Source organism: Beta vulgaris, chromosome 4 (assembly GCF_026745355.1).
Source record: "Beta vulgaris subsp. vulgaris cultivar EL10 chromosome 4, EL10.2, whole genome shotgun sequence".
In the NCBI taxonomy this organism is placed as follows: domain Eukaryota; kingdom Viridiplantae; phylum Streptophyta; class Magnoliopsida; order Caryophyllales; family Amaranthaceae; genus Beta; species Beta vulgaris.
In genome coordinates this window covers 59,372,491-59,393,795 of record NC_079205.1, presented here as the reverse complement: position 1 = coordinate 59,393,795, position 21,305 = coordinate 59,372,491, and the positions used below count along the sequence as shown (strand labels likewise).

Here is a 21,305-nt window from a genome sequence, read left to right as displayed (position 1 = left end):
ATGGTAAAGTTGAAGTTATGTGTAGTTTATAGATAATAGGGCAAGGAGGGTATTAGTTCAAGAGTTTTTTTTTATACATGTAGACATGGCCGGTGAATGGGCTGTGCAAACAGACCCATTGCACAGGGCCTCCAAGTCAATAGGGCCCCCAAATCAGTTTATAATTATGTTGTTGTAATAGAATAGCAAAGGTTTATGTTGTAGCACATTGGTACTACCTTATAATGATTCCTTGTCTTTGTATTTAGTCAAGGGTTCAAATCCTATGAGGTAGCTTTTGAGCCCCTTTTTTTTTCCTCTTTTATTTATATACAATTAAACTAATAAAAGCAAGTATGTTTTTCTCAAAAAAAAAAAACCAAGTATCATTTTCGTGGAAAATTACCAACTCTAGAAATTTATCTCTTTTTTTTACCAAATTAACTCTTAATGTTTTTCATTTTTTACATTCAAGTTTTAAATAATGATAAAGATTTCTCGTTCTTAGGTAGTATTAGTTTATTCTCAACTATGAATTTTGTCGTTTGAAATAACAAATATGACATTATATGCCTCGTATGTATTTTCACATATGTCGTAGCTATATATTCTAAAAATTTTGGGGCCTAAATTTAAAATTAACACAGGGCCCTGAATTGTTTAAGACGGCCCTGCATGTAGACATAACATTTTTATTAAATGCCACATCATTTGGTGTTTGACCCATTAAATTAAGTCAAATATTGACTTTTATTATTAAGGGATCATAAGAAATTAAGAATTAATTAGTTTGGACTTGCTATTAATTTGGCCTATTTTGATGAAATCATTTATTATTGGGTTAAGTCCCATCAAATGAAAGTTGGACTAATAAAAGGATGTATGTCCATGAGGTCCAGAAGGCAAGATAGTTGAAAATCCTAAGTTCAACTAAGCTTTATAAATAGGGAGCTCCTCTTCATTTGTCAAATGTCAGAAGAGAAATACAAAAGATTAAAAAAAAAAAGGAGAGAAAGAAAGCTGCTCCACAGACTTTCTAAGTCGATCTGTACATCTAAATCAAACATTCAACCTAGAAGAACAACAAGCATCAAAGTCGTTCCATTCTAGACGACCAAACTTGAAGAAGAAACCAAGCTGCAGAGCCATCAAGGAGAAAAGCATAAAGCACGACCTAAACCTCCTCTCAAAGACTCTCTCTACTAGTCAAGTTACATCAAATTCTCTCCCGGAAGAAGGAAACAAGATCAACGAACCTTGGACGCGATCAAGCCTAAAGCCCCTCATTCAAGAAGATCATATTTGTTTGTGAGCAACAACAATTCAACATAAAATCCTTTCAAGTAGAACCAGAACAACAACCATACAAAACTGACGTGCCGTTCTATTCTACATCAACTTCTATTTTACATCAACATCCTTGGACAACTTCAAGCCCGAAGGCCCTTATTCAAGAAAATCAAAGTTCAAATACATGTGGATCGGAGATCGAATTAGAGGATCAAATATATTAGAGATTATAATCCAAATACAAAATTCAATAAAATATTATTTTTTTCACATGTTTTGAGTGACTTTGCAAATTTAAAATGTGTGTTTAAAGTTGTCGTAGTTAAGTGGTAGTGGGATTTGTGTGAAGTTTCAAGGTGAAAAAAATGTGAACTATTACTATTTCTCACATATCGTGAACAATTATATTTAAAGAGATTTCATTCACAGCTGATGCAACACCATGTTTATTTACGTTATATCAGTTGATATATGATGAGTTTATAACTCAGAATTTGGAAAGGATTAAAAACAAGATAATGAGCTTTGGAGGATAATGAGAGAGCAAAGTTACTCCTTCATTGATTTTCATTCATTCTCTCTTGGGAGCTGTAAAACGGCGCCCCTCCTTTTGTAGACTCCTTAGGACACCAATCCCTAGGTTACCTAGGACACCTCATGCTACAGGACAAACCAACTACAAGACAAAACCCATTAATCACCTGATCACCCCATACAATAATAAGACAACACACACTCATTCTTACATGACATTTATTACACAATCATGTTACTCCTCACAACACTCCCCCTCAAGATGAGAGTGGAGGCTTGCTGGTAACTCCCATCTTGGTGAGTAGCATCTTGTGCTTGTCTACAGGAAGACTCTTAGTTAGGATATCTGCAAGTTGCTTGTGAGTGGAGATGTATTCTGGAAGAATAACTTGCTGGGTTACCTTGTCTCTGATGAAGTGACAGTCCACTTCAACATGCTTAGTTCGTTCATGATGCACTGGATTGGATGCTATAGATATTGCAGCTTGATTATCACATCTTATAGTGACAGGATAGATACTTGAGATTCCCAGTTCCTTCAGAAGTTGGGACAACCACACCACTTCACAAGTAGTGAGAGCCATAGCTCTGTATTCTGCTTCAGCAGATGACCTTGCCACTACCTTTTGCTTCTTTGCTTTCCAGGATATCAGAGATGAACCAAGGAGACAACAGAAGCCTGTTGTGGATTTCCTTGACATAGGACAGCTTGCCCAATCACTATCTGTATATGCAGTAAGCACAACACCTGACTGAGAGGCTAGGAAGACTCCTTGTCTTGCAGTTCCCAGAAGGTACCTGAGAACACGTTTGGCTGCCTGCATGTGCACACATGTGGGAGTGTGCATAAATTGACTCAGAATATGCACAGCAAATGTGATGTCTGGCCTGGTTATAGTCAGGTATATAAGTTTCCCAATGAGATGTTGATACTCAGTGGGATTTGGAAGAGGTTCACCTACTTCAGGTGTTAGCTTCAGATGAGGATCCATGGGAAGCTTCAGTGGCCTTCCCTTGTGAATGTGGTATTCTTTGAGAATGTCCAAAGTATACTTTCTTTGAGATATGAATATTCCTTCACTGCTTCTATCTACCTCTATTCCAAGGAAGTACCTCAACTCCCCCAGATCTTTCATGTGGAACTGAGATGCCAGGAATGCTTTTACTTGCTTAATTCCAGCTTCATCATTCCCTGCAACCAGTAGGTCATCTACATAGATCAACACTACTATCAGATTTCCTTTTTCTCCTTTTGTAAAGAGAGAGTAATCTGTCTTGGATTGAGCAAATCCATCTTCCTTGAGAGCACTTGACAGCTTGGCAAACCACTGTCTTGGTGCTTGTTTCAGTCCATATAAGGACTTAGTTAGCTTGCACACTTTGGTTTGAGACTGATCTTTGCACTTATGTTCAGGTTGACTCACACAAATCTTCTTTCCAGGGCCTACATATCCAGGTGGTAACTGCATGTACACATCCTCTATCAATTCTCCATGAAGGAATGCATTCTTTACATCCATTTGATGTAAGAACCATCCTTTTAGAGCAGCTACAGCAAGCAGAGACCTTACAGTGGTCATTTTTGCCACTGGTGCAAATGTCTCTTCATAGTCAATGCCTTTCTTCTGTCTATTACCCAACACAACCAGTCTTGCTTTCTTCCTTTCTACTGATCCATCAGGATGGAACTTGGTTTTGTACAGCCATTTGCATCCTATGGCCTTCTTTCCTTGTGGGAGATCACTTAACTTCCAAGTGTCATTTTCTTCAAGAGCTTGCAGCTCTTCATTCATAGCTTTGACCCATGCTTCATCTTGAACTGCCACCTTGAAATGCTGAGGATCAACAGTCACCTCCACCTGATTTACAAATGCAGTGAAGGCACATGACACTGGTGTGTGAGCCAGGTTGCTTGCAGCTTCTCTTGGAACCATTTGTCCTCCTTTTTTCAGAGGTATCACATAGTCTTTCAACCATTCAGGTTGTTTTTGGTGCCTGGTAGATCTCCTCACTCCAATTTCTTCAGGTTCTACTTCATCATGTCTTTCCACAACAAGCTGTTCTCTTTCAGTTTCTTCAGCTCTTCCCTCTATCTCAACTGTTTCTTCTTGTTCCAGTTCATTTTCTTCTTCCACAACATTCACTTCATCTGCCACACACTCTGAGTGCTCAGTCATCTCTTGGACTTGATCACCAGGTATCTTCACAGGTTGTGGGTGCATGTACTGTATCTTGCAGGCCTTGTTACAAGGAAAAACATTTTCATAAAATACAACATCCCTTGACACAAAACATTGCTGATTTGTGACATTCAACAGCTTATAGCCTTTTTTGTTGTAGGGATATCCAAGAAATATACATGGGACCCCTCTCATGTTGAATTTATCCTTCTTCCTGCAAGGGTTACTTGCAAAAGCCAGGCACCCAAATGCCCTTAGGTGGCTGTAAGAAGGCTTCTTGTTGAACAGCTTTTCATAAGGTGTGGCATGCTTTAACACTTCACTAGGAAGTCTATTGGTAATGTGGACTGCAGTGAGGACACAGTCTCCCCAATACTTTAATGGGAGCCCTGCTTGAAGTCTCAATGCCCTGGACATTTCCAAGACATTCCTGTGCTTCCTTTCCACCCTTCCATTCTGTTGTGGTCTATCCACACAGGATGTTTGGTGAATGATTCCCTGCTTGCCAAAAAACTCCTTGCACTCAGAGTCATCAAACTCTAAGGCATTGTCAGATCTCACAACTTTCACACTTTTATCAAATTGATTTTTAGTAAAGTTGCAGAACATTTTCAAAATTTCTATGGACTCAGACTTCAACTTGAGTAAGTGAACCCAAGTTGCCCTGGAGAAGTCATCTACAATGGTCAAAAAATACTTGTACTTACCACCTGTACACACATGGTATGGGCCCCATATATCTATGTGTATTAATTCAAAAGGGGCAGATGCATGAGAGAAACTCACATTATAAGGAATTTTAGTGAATTTAGCCATAGGACAGGTTAAACAAACATCTTGAGTTTGACTCAATTCAGAAATACATTCAATGTGCTTGATTCTATTCAAAGGAGCATGACCCAATCTATTGTGCCACAACACAAAATCGTTTTTCTTGATTACATGATTTGCACAAGAAACTACAATATCAGTGCTTGCAACATTGCTACTTCTTCTTTCTTTATTTTCTTCTCTTCTCCCTGCCTCTGCTAAGGATTGAGGTTTGTTTCCTACCTTTCTCCAGATCTCTTCCATGGGAATGTTCATCAGAAAATATAGCCCATTTTGAGCTTTACCAATTCCTTTAATGACTTGACTGAGAGAGTCCTGAATCACACACAGTTCAGGATAGAATGTCACTTTGTATTTGTTGTTTTGCACCAGTCTATTCACAGACAGAAGGTTATGTTTAAATTCAGGGACATACAAAACATGATTCAACAGCAAATTGTTTTCCAGCCTCTTGTCACCTACATGGGTTATCACAGAAGTTTTTCCATTTGGGAGGTTTATTTTTGGTTTGTTTTTAGTTTCAACAAGGTTCATCAAGCTATCAGCATCACATGTCATGTGATCTGATGCTCCAGAGTCAATAATCCAATCACAAGCATCAAATGAAGCATTACAACAAGTCACCATACCTGCAAAGCTTCCTTCCAACTCCTCTTCGGTTTCTGAACCAGCCCTGTTTGCTCTTGATGAGTTAGGCAAAAGCTTCAACAGCTGTTCTATCTGTAGAGGTGTAAGGAGCTGACCAGTATCTTCTTCTTGTGTGTGAACATTTGCAGCTATCCTCTGTCCTTGACCCTTGTTTGCACCCCATTTCTTCACTCCATATCCTTCACCAATCTTTCCTTTGCTGTACATTGCAGCTGGTTCCAGACTCAGTTTTGAGATGTTCAAGATGTCTCTTTGACTCTCTTCTTGCTGTAGAGAGGCACATACATTTTCTACACTTGGCAGTGGGCTTTGCATCAGCAGTTGGCTTCTTTGAGCAGCATATTCTTCGTCCAATCCGTTCAGGAACTGGAATAACCTGAGTTCTTCTTTCTGAAGATTAAGAGCTTGCACAAAGGCATTTATCTCTACATTCATCTCAGTTATAGCAGGAAGCAGGTTCAAGGAATCTTGTTCCTCCCACATTCCTTTCATTTTTGTGTAATACTCATTTACACTCATTCCATTTTGTTGTGTCTCATACACTTCTTTATTCAGTTTGTATTTATGAGACCCATTTGTCACATGAAACCTAGTTTCAAGTTGCTTCCAAACTTCCTTTGCTGTGGTTACATACAGAACTGAGTTCTTTATGGACTCAGATATGGATGCATGAATCCATGCTATCACCATATTGTTGCATGTTTCCCACTGTTCAGCCTTTGATTCATCCCCAGTCTCTTTCTTCACACTTCCAGTAACAAATCCCAGCTTTCTCTTTGCAGCAAGACTTATCTCCATAGATCTGCGCCATGGTCTGTAGTCTTGTGCACCTTGAAGCTTTGGCACAGCAAGGGAGTTGGGTCCATCAGAGGGGTGAAGGTAGAGTGGACTTTGAATATCAGCTAGGCTTACTTTTTCTTTCGACATTGAATGAGGAAACACAGCAGGTGAAGATGAACAAAGAGAAGTTTTTTTTTTTTTAGAAGGAGATGAAAAGAAGAATTTTTTTTTCACTCACAGTAATCTTGCTATTAATCACAACCTCTGCTCTGATACCATGATGAGTTTATAACTCAGAATTTGGAAAGGATTAAAAACAAGATAATGAGCTTTGGAGGATAATGAGAGAGCAAAGTTACTCCTTCATTGATTTTCATTCATTCTCTCTTGGGAGCTGTAAAACGGCGCCCCCTCCCTTTTGTAGACTCCTCTAGGACACCAATCCCTAGGTTACCTAGGACACCTCATGCTACAGGACAAACCAACTACAAGACAAAACCCATTAATCACCTGATCACCCCATACAATAATAAGACAACACACACTCATTCTTACATGACATTTATTACACAATCATGTTACTCCTCACAACAATATATGATCAATAATAATATACAACTTTTGACCATAGTTTAATTAAAAAGTTCAGATATGATATATCCCATTAATATACAAAATTTACGGTATGACATGATAATATGAATAATTAAGACAAATTTCATACTCCAATAACATGATGAACAAAAGAGACAAGTTGTTGAGATGCATCATGCATGCAATGATGCAATCATGTCTCAACGTCGAGGAACTAGGAGGGGAAACTAGGATAATATATATATATATAGACAATAGTACTGTGTAGAGTATTAACTTAACAAATACACGGATCAGGTTCTCTAATTTAATACTACTGTCTTAACTATTAAACGTCATTCACAGATTTACTAAAGTTGGGGATTACGCAACTTCTAAGATCCATCGTTTACTCAGTACTTGGAATTATCATAGAAGTGGGGTATAAAGCATTAGATAAATGGAATATTCTCACTATTATATTGCTTTCAGCTCCAATCTGCTGACTTCATTTATAGATTACTATTCTTCATTACTACCACTAATAGACAAATGTTATATTTACATCTATTTAAGCCTATTTTTTTAGTGGGGGAATGATTGAATGAAACTACACAAAAGGTTGTTAGTTTGTGAAAATATGGCTGTGGGTCTAGTAAGTGATCTAAAGTAGTATGCATGATTCATACTATGAAGCACACGGAAATCTATCTCAAAACTTTACTGATAAAACCAATTAGTATAATTTCTACCCTTATCTTTGCATGGTTTTCAACCCCTAATATTATGAGTGAATGTATTTATGTTAGGTTGCACATAGTTGGATATATGTATGGGTTTGGAGACGGAAAAGGGTAAGTGAAATTTTAAGAATGGGTATGCATATCCGTACACATATATGATACATAGCGTATCGGACACGAGCACGAGTACGAATACGTGACCTAAAAGAAGTACCCATACTATATAGCTTATGAGTACATTCGTACAAATGGAATAAGGGCTAGGGAAATTAAAGTGGCATATATATATAGAAAAAGAGAGAATGAATAAATAGTAAATGGTAAGAAGGGCCAATTTTTTAGGGAATCCTCTATCGAAAGAAAACTTAAAGTTGATATATTATCGTAATGTAAAATGAAATAGAGCAAGAAAAACATCGTTGCTATATTTATTTTCAATTCAAAATCAGCTATAATAGTAACTAAGGCTATGTTTAGTTCACCCTAAATTTTCTGATCTGAACTTATCTGATCTGATCTGAACTTATTTTTTTTGATCTGAACTTATTTTTTCTGATTACAAGATCTTATCTTTTAGATTTTTCTCAATATATAAGAAAAAATATAGTCATGTGGGGTCTTGTTTGATTCGTCTCAATGAGTACTTTATTAATATTCAATTATTATAATTTTTACTAATATGTAATGAAAGATATAATGATTTTTAAATATAAGCATGATCTGAACTGATCTGATCTGAACTTATTTTTTCTGATCTGATCTGATCTGATTAGATCTGAAATAAGCAAAAATAAGGTGAACTGAACATAGCCTAAATGCCCATAATTTGCAAATGAATCATATGCATGATTGCCTTATTCTTAGATATGTCGGACTCATGCTATGTTCAGTTCACCTTATTTTTGCTTATTTCAGATCTAATCAGATCAGATCAGATCAGGTCAGAAAAAATAAGTTCAGATCAGATCAGTTCAGATTATGCTTATATTTAAAAATCATTATATCTTTCATTACATATTAGTAAAAATTATAATAATTGAATATTAATAAAGTACTCATTGAGACGAATCAAACAAGACCCCACATGACTATATTTTTTCTTATATATTGAGAAAAATCTAAAAGATAAGATCTTGTAATCAGAAAAAATAAGTTCAGATCAGATCAGATCAGAAAAAATAAGTTCAGATCAGATAAGTTCAGATTAGAAAATTTCAGGTGAACTAAACATAGCCTCAATAACCCAATAAGTAGACATTTGAGAAAAAGTGGTTAATAAATAAAAGAAAATATGATTTATTACAGACTTATGACCTATAAATATATTCAGATACATTGATTTAGACCAGATCATTTTTTTTAAAAAAAAAATTTGGTGTATGGAGTGATTAAGGCCCCATTCTTTGGTGTAAAATGATTTAGACATACGAGAAACTGAACCAAACTTAAATAAAATGAACTTAACCTAGTTAAACTGAGAAAAAATGAATTGTAGAGAGAAATTGAACTAAAATGAAAAGACGAATTCAATTCTAGGTTTTGAGTAGCACCCACACAAAACTTTACCAACTAAATTAGATGATGTCCATAGAAGTGTCTTACTTATGAGTTATGACATACTCTATGAGTTATTTTCTTTTGTCCTTCCCACCGCTTTCGACGAGTGGACTAATCTCTTGCGGAAATTTACATGAGTACCTCAAAGAGTAGCATCCCTCCCAGGTCAGATTTTTTTCCATATATAAGACTCAAACCCAAAATCTTGATAACAAGAAACCCTTAACCACTCACACCAACCCTAATTGATACTGACTCTATAAGTTATGACTTACGAGTAGAAATTAATTTCACTAGTGTTGTAAACTTGTAGGTAGGAAAAAAAGGGGGAAAATGAAGATGGAAATTGGGAAAATACGAAGTGAACCCGAGAAGAACGGAGCGAGCTCGTGATCCGAATCTCAAGAGTTGGGTTAATCCGCTTGCTAAGCAAACATCGTTTCATTATTCATTTGCTTGCTTCTCCCACTTTCTCTCTCCTCTCACATGCGTTCTGGTTTGTAATGCTTTTCTTGCCCCAAATAACTACCCCTCTTTTTCTATAAAATTCGTTTACCCAAATTAGAAAAAAAACTACTTCATTTGACATTTCAACCAATGCAGTTTCTCATTGCATTTGATTTTCAGGCATGTTTTCTCTCTCTCTCTTCTTCCTCCCTCATTTGGGTTTTAATATTTTTAATTTTACGATACTTTCATTTCATGCGATTTTCTTCTTCAAGTTTCTACCTTTATAAATTGATAGATAGATTTATGAAGTGGGTTTGGATCCTAGATCATTAATTCTTATGGGTATCTGAGATTTTGCTTGATTGAGCTTATTATCTTTGTCATTTATTTTCGTTTGATTGAGCTTGTAATATATGGGTTTTGTCTTATTGAGTTGATTTTTTGAATATATGTCATGAATGGTGTTATAATTTCCAATATTTCTGGGCAAGTTTGGAACTTTGGATGATCATTTTTCCAATTAGTTTTAGTAAGTTAGCTAATTAAAGAGTTTGTCCAAATGAATCACAAATGGTTACTTTTTGTGTGTGTATTTGTTGTAATTGTGATTAATGTGCTCGTATAGATTAGAAAATTTGCATAATGTTAATTAATTGACTTTGCTGTAGAATTTCAATCTGATCTTTTTCTTCAATTATTTATTTGCGTTTTTTTTGGTGTTGTAGAGAAATTTCTTAATTTGTTTTGGTCTGCCTGCATTGTATTATCTGCCATTCACAATCATGTCTAGCCTTATCAGTGGATGTGTATTCTCTTGATTGTTAATCTATGGACAGTCTGATTTTCGGCCTGCATTGTCTTAAGTATATGCATCTGATAATTAGGATTAGATTTACGAGAAGCCGAGTTTCCTGTAATTGGAAAACATTGCTTTGACCATGGCCTTAGTTATATTCCTTGGTGGTTGTGACTTATACTGTTCTTGTTGGATCTTATTTCAGAAGATTGGCTATTCCTTAATCTGACACTTCCATACCATAGCATGATAGCTACTTCCATCATCGAGATTTCTGCGAAAGCTATCAACTTCCAAGCTTATTTCAGATAGTCTCTTGATTTATTGAAATGGTTTCGACTTGGTTCATTATAGTAAATGATTAAGATGTACATATTTCAATAGGAGTACTGTTGGGTGGGTTGCAGTAGGTCTTTTCCTTTTGGATGACTATACTTATGCTATACAACTAATGTAACTAAGATTACTCTGTCTTCTTTCTGTTGCTTAGATTATCACTATCATATACCAGATTTAATTAATGACATCAAAAAAAGATTGCTTTTGTTACTGAACAAAAGAGATTAAAGAGGATCGTTTACTGGCCTGGATGGTAAAAGACAAGTAAATTTCATAAATTGGAAAGCTGATTCTATAGCTGATTCTATGTCCGTGGATTAATTACTTGGGATCGTGGTTTCCTACTTTGGATTTTCTACCATAGGTATTTTAGTTGTTGGTGTCATGTCCCTTGGTTTAAAAATTTTGGCCAAGCAATCTTCTGTGAAGTACTGATAGACTTACTGTGTCTTTTCTCTTTGGTCCAATTATTTCCATCTACTTGTTATTCTATATTTTGGGTTAAATTTTCTATATATTAGAATTAGGTTTGGTTTTAGAGGCATAACTATTAAATAGGGAAGGGAGCTTAATTTGTTTGTTTTCACTTTTCACCCTTGTACACATATTTTAAATAAACGCTTATGGAAGGAAACTCTATGCTGGAGGCTGGAGCCTAATTTTGTTTTGCTAACTTATGATGGTGAACTGTAATCTGTGCAAGCTGCATACCCTTTTACATTCATACAACAATTATTTACTATACTCTGAAATTGTTGTCATCAGGTCTGAGCTATCCGCTTCTGATGCAAAATTCCTTGCTTTGCTGGTTTTGCTGTTTTACTCGTTTTTTAAAGTTCAGATGAGAACTGCCCCCATGTGCTTCTCAGTCTTACGAGTTCCTAGGTTCAAGGTTCACTCTTTGGTTAATACATGGTTTCAAGGCTTTGATGCCATTCATCCAACATGTAAATTGGGGTACAACTTTAGGCTCATAAGTTCCAGTATTGGTGGGCGTGAAAAAAGCAGTGGAAGTTGGAGTCGAAGACCCCTAACCACAGGAGTGGAAGGAAAAGGTAAAAAGCCCTTGAATAGTGCGGCCAATGTGAGGCATGACTTACCAGATAAAGTAATTGCGACGACAAGCACAAACTTAATCATAGAAGGTAGCAATTCTCAACAAGTTCAATGTCCAGATGTTAGACAACTGATAGCTGAGAATAAGGATTTGGCCAGCCTTGCAACTTTTATTGTCTTTGATCTGGAGACGACTGGTCTTAGGAGAGATGAGAGAATCATTGAGATTGCGCTGCAGGATATTCACGGTGGTGACAATAGCACCTTCCACACTCTAATTAATCCTGGACGTGCTGTCCCAAATGCGTTTATCCATGGTATTACAACCAGCATGGTCAGTAGACCTGGTGTACCAAGGTATTTCAGTCATAATGTTCTTACAAACTTGATTGCGAAAAGTGAATTTTGTTTCTTTTTGACAGGAAAATAGTGCATTTTAGTTAGGTGTAATGAATTAGTTACTCAGTCTGTTATAGGCTCATGCCATAGAATAGCTAGTAAGTGTGAATTTGTCAGGTAAATATTCTTCTGCCCCACATATGCAAGACAGTTTGAGATCATACAGAATTTTACACCCAATAGTGGAAAAAAAATGCTTTTGTGTACAGTATACTCACATTGCATACTTCCTCCGTTTCGAATTAAATGCGACGAAAGAATAATTTTATGTCTCACAAATAATACCTCTTTGTTGCATTTGAAAAAGTACTTTTTGTTCAATACACTTTTTTTTTTTACTTCACTAACTTCTATCTTTATTTCCTTGGTTCCAATTTGCATTCTTTTGTTAAAAACACTTTTGCACTTCATTTAAGCTGAGCATAGATTACTTGGTGGAATGATTCTTCATGTTTCTGTGTTTGGACTCTGATGCATATGTAGGATGGAAGAGCTTATCCCACTCTTGCTTCAGTTTGTCAAAAGCCGTCAGAAACCAGGGGGATATGTGGTGTTTGTTGCTCATAATGCTCGATCTTTTGACGTTCCCTTCCTGGTTAATGAATTTAGACGCTGTGGTTGGGAAATCCCTTCAAACTGGTCTTTTCTGGATACTCTTCCTTTGGGTCGTCAAGTAATTAAATCCGCAGGTGCAATATTTTTCTTTAATTTTTCCCTCCTTCATCCTTTCTTTTTCTTGGCTGGGATTTTGTAACTGAAGTTTTTTCATTGTCATCAGGAGTGAAAACCGGGGGGAAAGCATCCTTGCAAGGACTTCGTGAGTATTATGGAATTGAGTTAAAAGGTTCGGCACACAGAGCCATGGCAGACGTGCATATATTGTCACTCGTACTTCAGAGATTAACCATTGATCTGGAGCTCCCAAAAGCTGGTTTAGTGCAGAAAACTTTTACAGCTAATGAATTAACAAGTAGCAATGCAAAGAAGAAAAAGGACTCCAGTTAGTTCTTTAGTTCTTTCTTGTCATTCCTGTATCATCCATTGTTGTTGATTAATTTATGATGTAATTCTTCTAATTTTAGGTGAATCACCCATTGTATTCCAATCTGTGGGGGCAGTTATAGAAATGAAGCAAAATTTACTATCAGTCATTCTCATTCCCCTGCCTTTTCTCCTGTTTATTGTTTTCCTTTGTTTTCGGAAAGTTAGGCCCTGTTTGGTTGGATACAAAACATTTTCAAGCGAAAACGCAATTGTAAATTAATGTCCTTTGTTTGGTTCCTCAGAAGAAAAGTTAGAGAAAAAATAAAAATGGACAGAGATGATGGATGAGAGAAGAGAGAGGAAAATAAGGAGTAGAAAGGAAAATTTGACATCTTTTCTTTTTTTTTTCGACCGGACATCCTTCTTTTAGAAAGGATAATTAGTGTTTAGGCCCGGATGATGTTTCGGGGGGTCTATAGTATTATTGTAAATATAAGGGTATTAGTGGTTAAAATTGCTCTTCAAATGGTATCATGCATACATAATTAATTTTCAATAATTATGGAGAAAATGCTCTTGTTGAGAGTCGAACTCAAGACCTCCCGCTTACTAAACGGGTGCTCTAACCAACTGAGCTACAAGAGCTTCTTAAAAAAATTCCAAAATATTTTTAATTATCAAAAACAGTTTCCATAAACTGCATTAACGCAATTCAGCCTTCTACATTCAGGAATTTGCTAACCTCAGAAGACAGAATATTGAATTTTTTAAGGAATTACCTAGTGCTCTGTTTGGGAAGTAGGATTTCTTTACTGGTGCTCTATTTTCTATTCCCTCTTGTTCTGACCCACAACTATTTTTCTCCTCCTTAACTCAAAGACATTATGTTGGCAATGTTATTTTAATGTTATTTAGAATTCAACATCCAATGTTATTTTTAAAAATTGAAATGAATAATATTTTTTTTGTATAAATTGAAATTGATAATCTTAAATAAACGTGGATTTACAAATAGTGAGACTTTTTGGGTCTAGTATTATAGTTGTGCAACTCCAAGTGATGAGAGTATGAGAGTAGGGTTTGAAATCTAGGGGACAACATTTGTGATGGGGTGAAGGGCATGAATTAGCTTTGCTTTTGGCTAGATGAAGCTTCATATAGTATAGGTATTCCGTATTCGTCAAATAAAGATGTGTAAAAGTTTTATTAGACGACGAGGTGATGGGATGGTAAAAGAGAAAATGAAGAAAAATATAAGTGATTAACAAGGTTGTCTATTTTACACAATTTCCCGATCACTTAGAACCATTTTCACCAATGGTAATTTGGTAGTCTATATCTCAAAAATAAATAACTCTGGTCTATGTCAATTAAAAGAAAAGGATGAAAAGTACTACTAAAGTCTTATCGAGGTACCGGAATCCCTTGGATTTTCCAAATTAAGAAGGTATCCATATAATTGGAATGATTATGAAACACTAAAAAGTTGGATGGTGATAGAACACGCATTATAAATAATGGTGTAGTTTACTAGTCCGCTTGAAAACAAAGAAAAATAATTTGGTGACATAAATAAAGAAAATACTATTACCAGTTTCTTAATATGATTCAGTGAGAATACATTATGCATTTAGTCATCACTTTGACTGACACTACATCTTCTGGCAGATACCAAGGATGTCTTGGCTTAGTGGTTAAGATTGAGGTGTTGTGAACGATAGGTCACAGGTTCGAATCCCCCTCCTTTTCTTTGTACTTTGTACCGCTTTCGTTGCTCATATGGATCCAAAAGTAAAAACATCTTCTGGCAGATTATGCAGCTCATTGTGATTTGTGACGACTGAAGACTAAGCACTTTGGAAATCAAACATTGTAAATTTATAATACCTTGTTCCATTAGAAAGAATGTGTCGATTTCATTGCTATAAAACGATTACAATGTATGAATACTGAAAATAAAAAGAGGAACAATTGAATACAAAAGATTGACAAGTCCCAAATAATTAATGTCCAACTTCCTTGGCAAATTAGTCGTTCTAACAGAAAAAATTACATTTGCAAGTATAGATCAGATTGTGATCAGCCTCAGCCCTCATGTAACCCCTAGCAGATGCTTCAAACAAAATGGGGGACGAGATTAAGAACTTATATTCCATCCGAAGTGCTATTAGAACCTCAGGAAAAAAAAGAGGGACGAAGAGTAGACTATATTGACTATGGCTTCGTCAGAGTTCCAGATGAAGCAGCCAAGAATCTGACAACGGATACAACAAACATGATGATAGAAGGTCGAATCCAAAATATTTCACAATCTACTAAAAAATTTCTTTCAAAACCAGGAGAACCAACATGACAAAGCACATTATAATGAGAATTGTTGCACATTTGACGATTCCCCCATGCTTCTGAGTTCTTTCTGCCTGCAAGTCCACCATCCCAACAAAAAAAGAAGGGGAGAAGAAAAATGAAAAATCAGCAAGCATATAAGATGAGGCAACAGAAGAAATAAGCTGGACAGCAACTTCGTTACAATTATCACACAAAAGAGAACCTTCTGCAGCTGCTTTAGGCCCTCCTGGACAGTGGCTGCTACATTTTGAATGTTGTAGTCTATCCTGTCGACAATTGTACCCTACACGCGCAAGATAGATCAGTAAATCTATATCATGGATGCTCAACTGAACACGCGTAAAAGCTGTGCAGCTGCTAACCTGATCTATCACCAACACTGAGAGATCCTTCATGATCTGAGCAATGTCATTCACCGATTCAACAACCTATAGTCCAATAAAAAAAAGAACAAGATTGGTAACAAACAACTAACTAAAAACTGAAAAAGAGAACATATTATATAAACTTATTTTCAAGGATTAGTCATGTTAAGTTGTTAACTGACACTTATAACTGATTACTTATTTATCCAATTATCCAGCTCAATCTTTCCTTTAGGCGGGATAAGTTGATAAGCAAATTAGCAACCCCAACAAATCGAAAAGATGAAAAAGTAAGAAAATTTGGCTAGATGTCATTTTAACATCAGTGCATCTTCAAAATAAAAAGAATCGCCAAAAGTTTGGTGCATATATGTATACTGTGTAGTCAAATTCCAATAAATTTAATAGATCCAATATTCTTTTATGATGATTAGAGGACGATGACGAAACCAAAATTGCTTATTATAATGAGGAACATTCTTTTTAAATTTAAGCAGCAGATATTGTATTATACATGAGGATTAAGAAAATGGCCTCTCGACCCCCCTACCCTCTTTGGGCAAGAGCCTCTGAGGTGATTGTGATGTTAATGTGGAGCAATAAGCATGCAGCTTAGAGTCACTGAAAGTTTTGTGGCCCAGGCAATGTCTCGGATATTGGATGAAGAACAGTTATGATTTTACTGATAAAACGACAAACCAAAATGATGGAAATATATATATAGCACAGAGAATTATAAGTCATAAGATTACATTGGATTAGTGGTAATTCATTGATTATCATACTTGAGGTTGCAGGTTCAAGGTTTGCAATGACCATGTTTGATTTAATTTCCTTTTTTAAGTATGAGGGTGGCACGGACTAAAGTCTATTGAAGAACCGGAGGTGGAAGAAAACCACATGGATGATAGACAGGCTTGACAATGCCTTTTACTATACTCCTGTATAGGTAAGCAACAAGGTTTCAATTCTCTACCTTTTTTTTTGGGCTTTTCTCAATTGATATTTTCTCCCTTCCCTATTACTACATGTTCTGTTGCATTATATATACAGCACAGAAAATTACAGTGGATAAGGAACAATTGCACTAAGCACTTGACAGCAGTCACTAGAGGATTAGAGAGAAATAATAAGCAAGGATCATACTAATACGTTCTTTTACTAAAACACAAAAAGATTTGGCAAACCAGAAAAAAAAATATCCTACAGAACAAGGCACCTTACTACTTTTATAAAAATGAAGTACAAAAAGCAATATGGCTCGGTAAGCAGTTAGGCTAATTTACACTTACCTGCTGGATTTCTCGCTCCCTTTCTACTGTGAAGGCTTCACTTCTCTTTATCCTGGTTAGCTGATGCTCACTAAGCTCCTAAGATATATAAAAACAAAGCAATTTTAAAATTGACTTAGAAACACTATGATATAGGTGTGTGTTTGTGTGTATTTATGTACAGGGCTTTACTGAACAGAATGCGACTTGGCCAACAACAGTTCCAACCCAAGTTGCAAAACATCTTCTTGAGACTTGATAGTCAAAGTTTTTTACAGTCTCTGTGGAAAATTTTCATAGTTCCTCACTTCCTCCAGACAAAAATCATTATTTCTAGGGAATAAAGAACTCAATAAGCTCGAAACAGATCAGGAAATCACATTTTAGTACCTGGTCATCTTCTTCTACTTGAGATCTGCTACCGTTCATATTTATTTCCAAGTCTCCATCTGAGCCCTGAATCAAGAAATCAATCACCTTAATGTTTGGACTTCAACAAGACAATGATTGAAAGATAGCAATCTTAGCAAACTACCAAAAACAAATTAAGTCAAAGCATCACCTGCACGTACAATTTCTAGATGCAAGCTATCAAAAATCACCAAAGGATCTAAGTCTTTAAAGTCTAACCTATAGATATGCTATGCATACATTAGATACTGATTCTAACCTCCTTTTGCTTTTGAAGGCGCTTCAAGTATGCAGATTGCTTCTTCCGAAGTTCCAATGATAAGTTTTGAAGATCCGTTGCAAGTGAACGCTGCAGGAGAAACATCCAACTTAACTTTGTTGAACATATAACTATCCTTATTCACATGGTCCAAACTCCAAGAAGTCAAATTATACCTGCACATTCTTCCTGACATTTGAGTCCTCTGAAGGTCCACCAGCAGAAAGCCCTTGCAATCTCTTCTCTGATCTCCTTATCAAATTCGTTATTTCATGAGTCAGGTTCTCAATTAGGCGTTGATCTTCATTACCATCTCCAAATGATGGCATCAACGCTTTTGCATGGGCTTTTGTCAACTCAGCCATCTTTGAACGAGCTCGCTGCACATTAGATGCCACATCTTCAGATACATCTACCCAGGCCGGTGGAAGACCAACTGCTACTGCACCCTTACTGCATCAAAACAATATTTGGATTTCTTGAGATAACAGCTATAATAATGTACTAGGGGTTCATACAGAGACGAAGTTGCAAAGTTCAAAGTCTCGTTTTTGTTAATGTGGCTTGCTACATATACCCGGGAAAGCTGAATCTATACATAGAACTATACGGCACAGAGGGAACCAGATTTTGTGTACTTGTCCATGAGCTAAACCAAAAGGACACTCCAACAACATGACTAATGTCTCCTCAATCCCCATCATCTCGTTGCCTCGAGGCTTACCATTTTATAACCTCCAAGATGAGAGTAATGACTCATAACCCATTTGTTCTAGCTTAGTCAGTAGAAATTTTGTCCCTCCCGATGCAATGCAAACTTGTCCCATCCATAAATTACATTTCTTAGAAATTTACTGCTAATTATATTTGCAAATTAGTGCTAAACTGCTAATACAAATCATATATCTCAACTTTTCTTTGTTTTTCTCTCTTTTAACTTATTCCTTAACTCTTCTCGTTTCACTTTTCACGGACAGTTCCTTATGACGGTTCATGTTAGCTGGCCTCAAATCATATTGGACTAGAGCTCTATTTTTGTTGTATACTCCCTCCGTCTTTTATTAGTTTACCCCTTTCTTTGGGGCACATTTACCGAGATACTAATTTGAACCTTAATATCTCTAATTTTCGATAAGCAAAAATTACAAAAAGTTGATATTTGGATAATACACATTGAGACGAATCCAACAAGATCTCACGTGACTACATTTTTCCTTAAATACAAATTACAAAAGATAGTCAAAGTCATGTATGTGAATAGTGTCAAAAGTCAAAAGGGGTAAACTAATAAAAGACGGAGGGGTTTTCTCTTTATTTGGGACGTTCCCTCTTCAGCATTAAAAAAAAAAAAAAAAGACGGAGGGAGTATAATCTATGTTGTTCAGACTCGGGTACCTATATCCGACACGGATACATGTCCAACTCGGCTATTTTGTAGAACCTTTTCAAATTTTGGCCCAAAATAAAATGTCCAAGTGTCCTATCCATGTCCGAGTGTCAATGATCTGATACGGGTACTTGAGGTGAAATGAAGAGTCCGAGCAAACCATATGTCCGCGCTTAGTGTCTCAATCAAAAAACCACAAGAACTAACAGAAATACCTAAATTATTCCAAATAATCTGTCGTAATCCAACAATGTAGATCCCATAAAACAACAACAACAAAAAAAATCACCAAAAATTATTAATTCAAACAAATGAAACTAACCTGGAAGTTCCAGGATCCTCAGTACTAAGAGCAGTATAAGAACGAGTACCACGATGAAGCAAAGACGTAGTAGTCAATTCAACACTCTGTTGAGACGACGTCGTATTTGTCGATGAAGAAACTCCTTCGATCGCCGGTGAACGCACGCTCTTCAGCGCGTCTCTGTACTTCTTATACAAGATCGTCCGATTCCTCGACGCCATTAAAAAAAAAAAACCTTACTCACAAGTTCACAACAATTTCATTTCATCGAATTATCATCGAATTTTGTGATTTGAATACAATGTCGATGATTTTAGATCTGGAAAAAAATCCCTAATTTTGAACGTAGTGTTACATTCCCCTCTCTCTTGCTATTTAGAGAGAGGGGTGAATTAGAGTGTATGGAAATGTGATGATTCAAGGAGAGTGAATTGGAGGAGAGAGAAAATGTTGAAATTTTGATCAGATTTTTGGCGGCAATTTCAGGGAGAGGGGAGATGGAGATTGATCGGAAGTTGATGTAGCTGTTGCACTTCAATGGGGGAGAACCGAGAGAGAGGTGGTTCGGTAATGGCAAGTTGACAACGTGGAACTCAAGATGTAGGAACTAGGAAGCGTCACTATTATTACATTTCCTCCGTTTTATAATAATTGCAACATACGATACATTTTCTAAAAGAGAGTATAAAGTATCACTTACGTAGTTACGTGATAGAAAAAATATATTATCAAATAAGGAAATATTAATAGTTAATAGGAAACTTATAAATAAGGAAAGCATTACAATTAAGAGAAATGAATAAAGTATATATTATAAATTTTGTTAAATTCAATTGAATGTATATTTTCGAAATTTGGTAATATGTTATATCTACTCTTTGTGTTCGTACGTTCAGATTCATTTTATGGTCAAGTTTTATCAGCCTTTTTGAAGGAGAAAATTTCATTAATTGAAGGTCAAACGGCATCTACAATAATAGATATTAAAGAAAAATAAGATACAATCAAACAAGGTTAAATCAAATTCGTCTTCGAAAAAACTATAATGAACCAGATCGAGCAATACAACACAACCCCCTTGTATTTGCTGAATCAAACAACCATTGATGAGGAAGTCTATCATTCTGACATAACTCAACATTTGAAGACATAGATTAAGAGCAATATAAGATCTCAATTGCAAATTCTAAATATTTCTAGCTACCATGTTGAAGAATAATATAATAATCGGTTTTTTCACCAAATACCCCTGACAAATCAACAAATTCACAATATACCCTAAATGTTTCAACAATTCACCATATACCCCTGACTTTTCATTTTTGTGCACCAAATACCCTTTTTTTAACTGCCGTTAACTCACCGTTAACTTTATTTACCATTTTGCCACAATTAACTCCTAACCCTAAAATCTAAACCCTAATCCCTAACCCTAATTTAAATACTAACCCTAAAATCTAAACACTAATCCTTAACCCTAAACCTAGCCCAACCCAGCCCCTCCCCTTCCACCATACCCCCCTCCCTCTGCCGCAACCCCCACCCCTCCCCCTCCCCTGCCCCCGCCGCAACCCCTCCCCCTCCCTTTGTCGCAACTCCCACCCCTCCCCCTCCTCTACCGCAACCCCCACCCCTACCCCTCTCTGTTTTCTTCGCGGAACCCCTCCCCCGCTAGCCAAATCTGACCCAAATCCGACGAAATCATTCGAGGGAGGGAAGATGAAGACGATTCGAGGGTGGGGGAGGGGTGACGGAGACTGGTGGTGTGGGGGAGGCCGGCAAAAGCAGCTTCATGGTAGCTGGTGTTCGAAGGGGAGGGG

General features: G+C 36.4%; 2 protein-coding genes and 1 non-coding gene across 3 annotated transcripts; 1 reads left to right on the top strand and 2 right to left on the bottom strand.

Annotated features, from left to right (window-relative positions):
- The first annotated feature begins 9,461 nt into the window (after positions 1-9,461).
- On the top strand, positions 9,462-13,302 carry LOC104890382 (exonuclease DPD1, chloroplastic/mitochondrial). The gene is made up of 4 exons (XM_019248704.3): positions 9,462-9,742; positions 11,466-12,113; positions 12,639-12,844; positions 12,934-13,302. The coding sequence occupies exons 2-4, from the start codon at positions 11,542-11,544 to the stop codon at positions 13,158-13,160; spliced, it is 1,005 nt and encodes a 334-aa protein (XP_019104249.2). The 5' UTR covers positions 9,462-9,742; positions 11,466-11,541; the 3' UTR covers positions 13,161-13,302.
- A 408-nt stretch (positions 13,303-13,710) lies between these two features.
- Positions 13,711-13,784, bottom strand: TRNAT-AGU (transfer RNA threonine (anticodon AGU)). The gene has a single exon. It is a non-coding gene; the product is annotated as a tRNA-Thr (tRNA).
- A 1,225-nt stretch (positions 13,785-15,009) lies between these two features.
- LOC104890383 (tlg2p-like protein a) lies at positions 15,010-20,108 on the bottom strand. The gene is made up of 8 exons (XM_010675849.4): positions 19,504-20,108; positions 17,971-18,247; positions 17,795-17,884; positions 17,515-17,580; positions 17,146-17,223; positions 15,851-15,916; positions 15,691-15,771; positions 15,010-15,559 (listed from the first exon to the last, which is right to left on the bottom strand). The coding sequence occupies exons 1-8, from the start codon at positions 19,704-19,706 to the stop codon at positions 15,455-15,457; spliced, it is 966 nt and encodes a 321-aa protein (XP_010674151.1). The 5' UTR covers positions 19,707-20,108; the 3' UTR covers positions 15,010-15,454.
- Between the last annotated feature and the right edge of the window lie 1,197 nt (positions 20,109-21,305).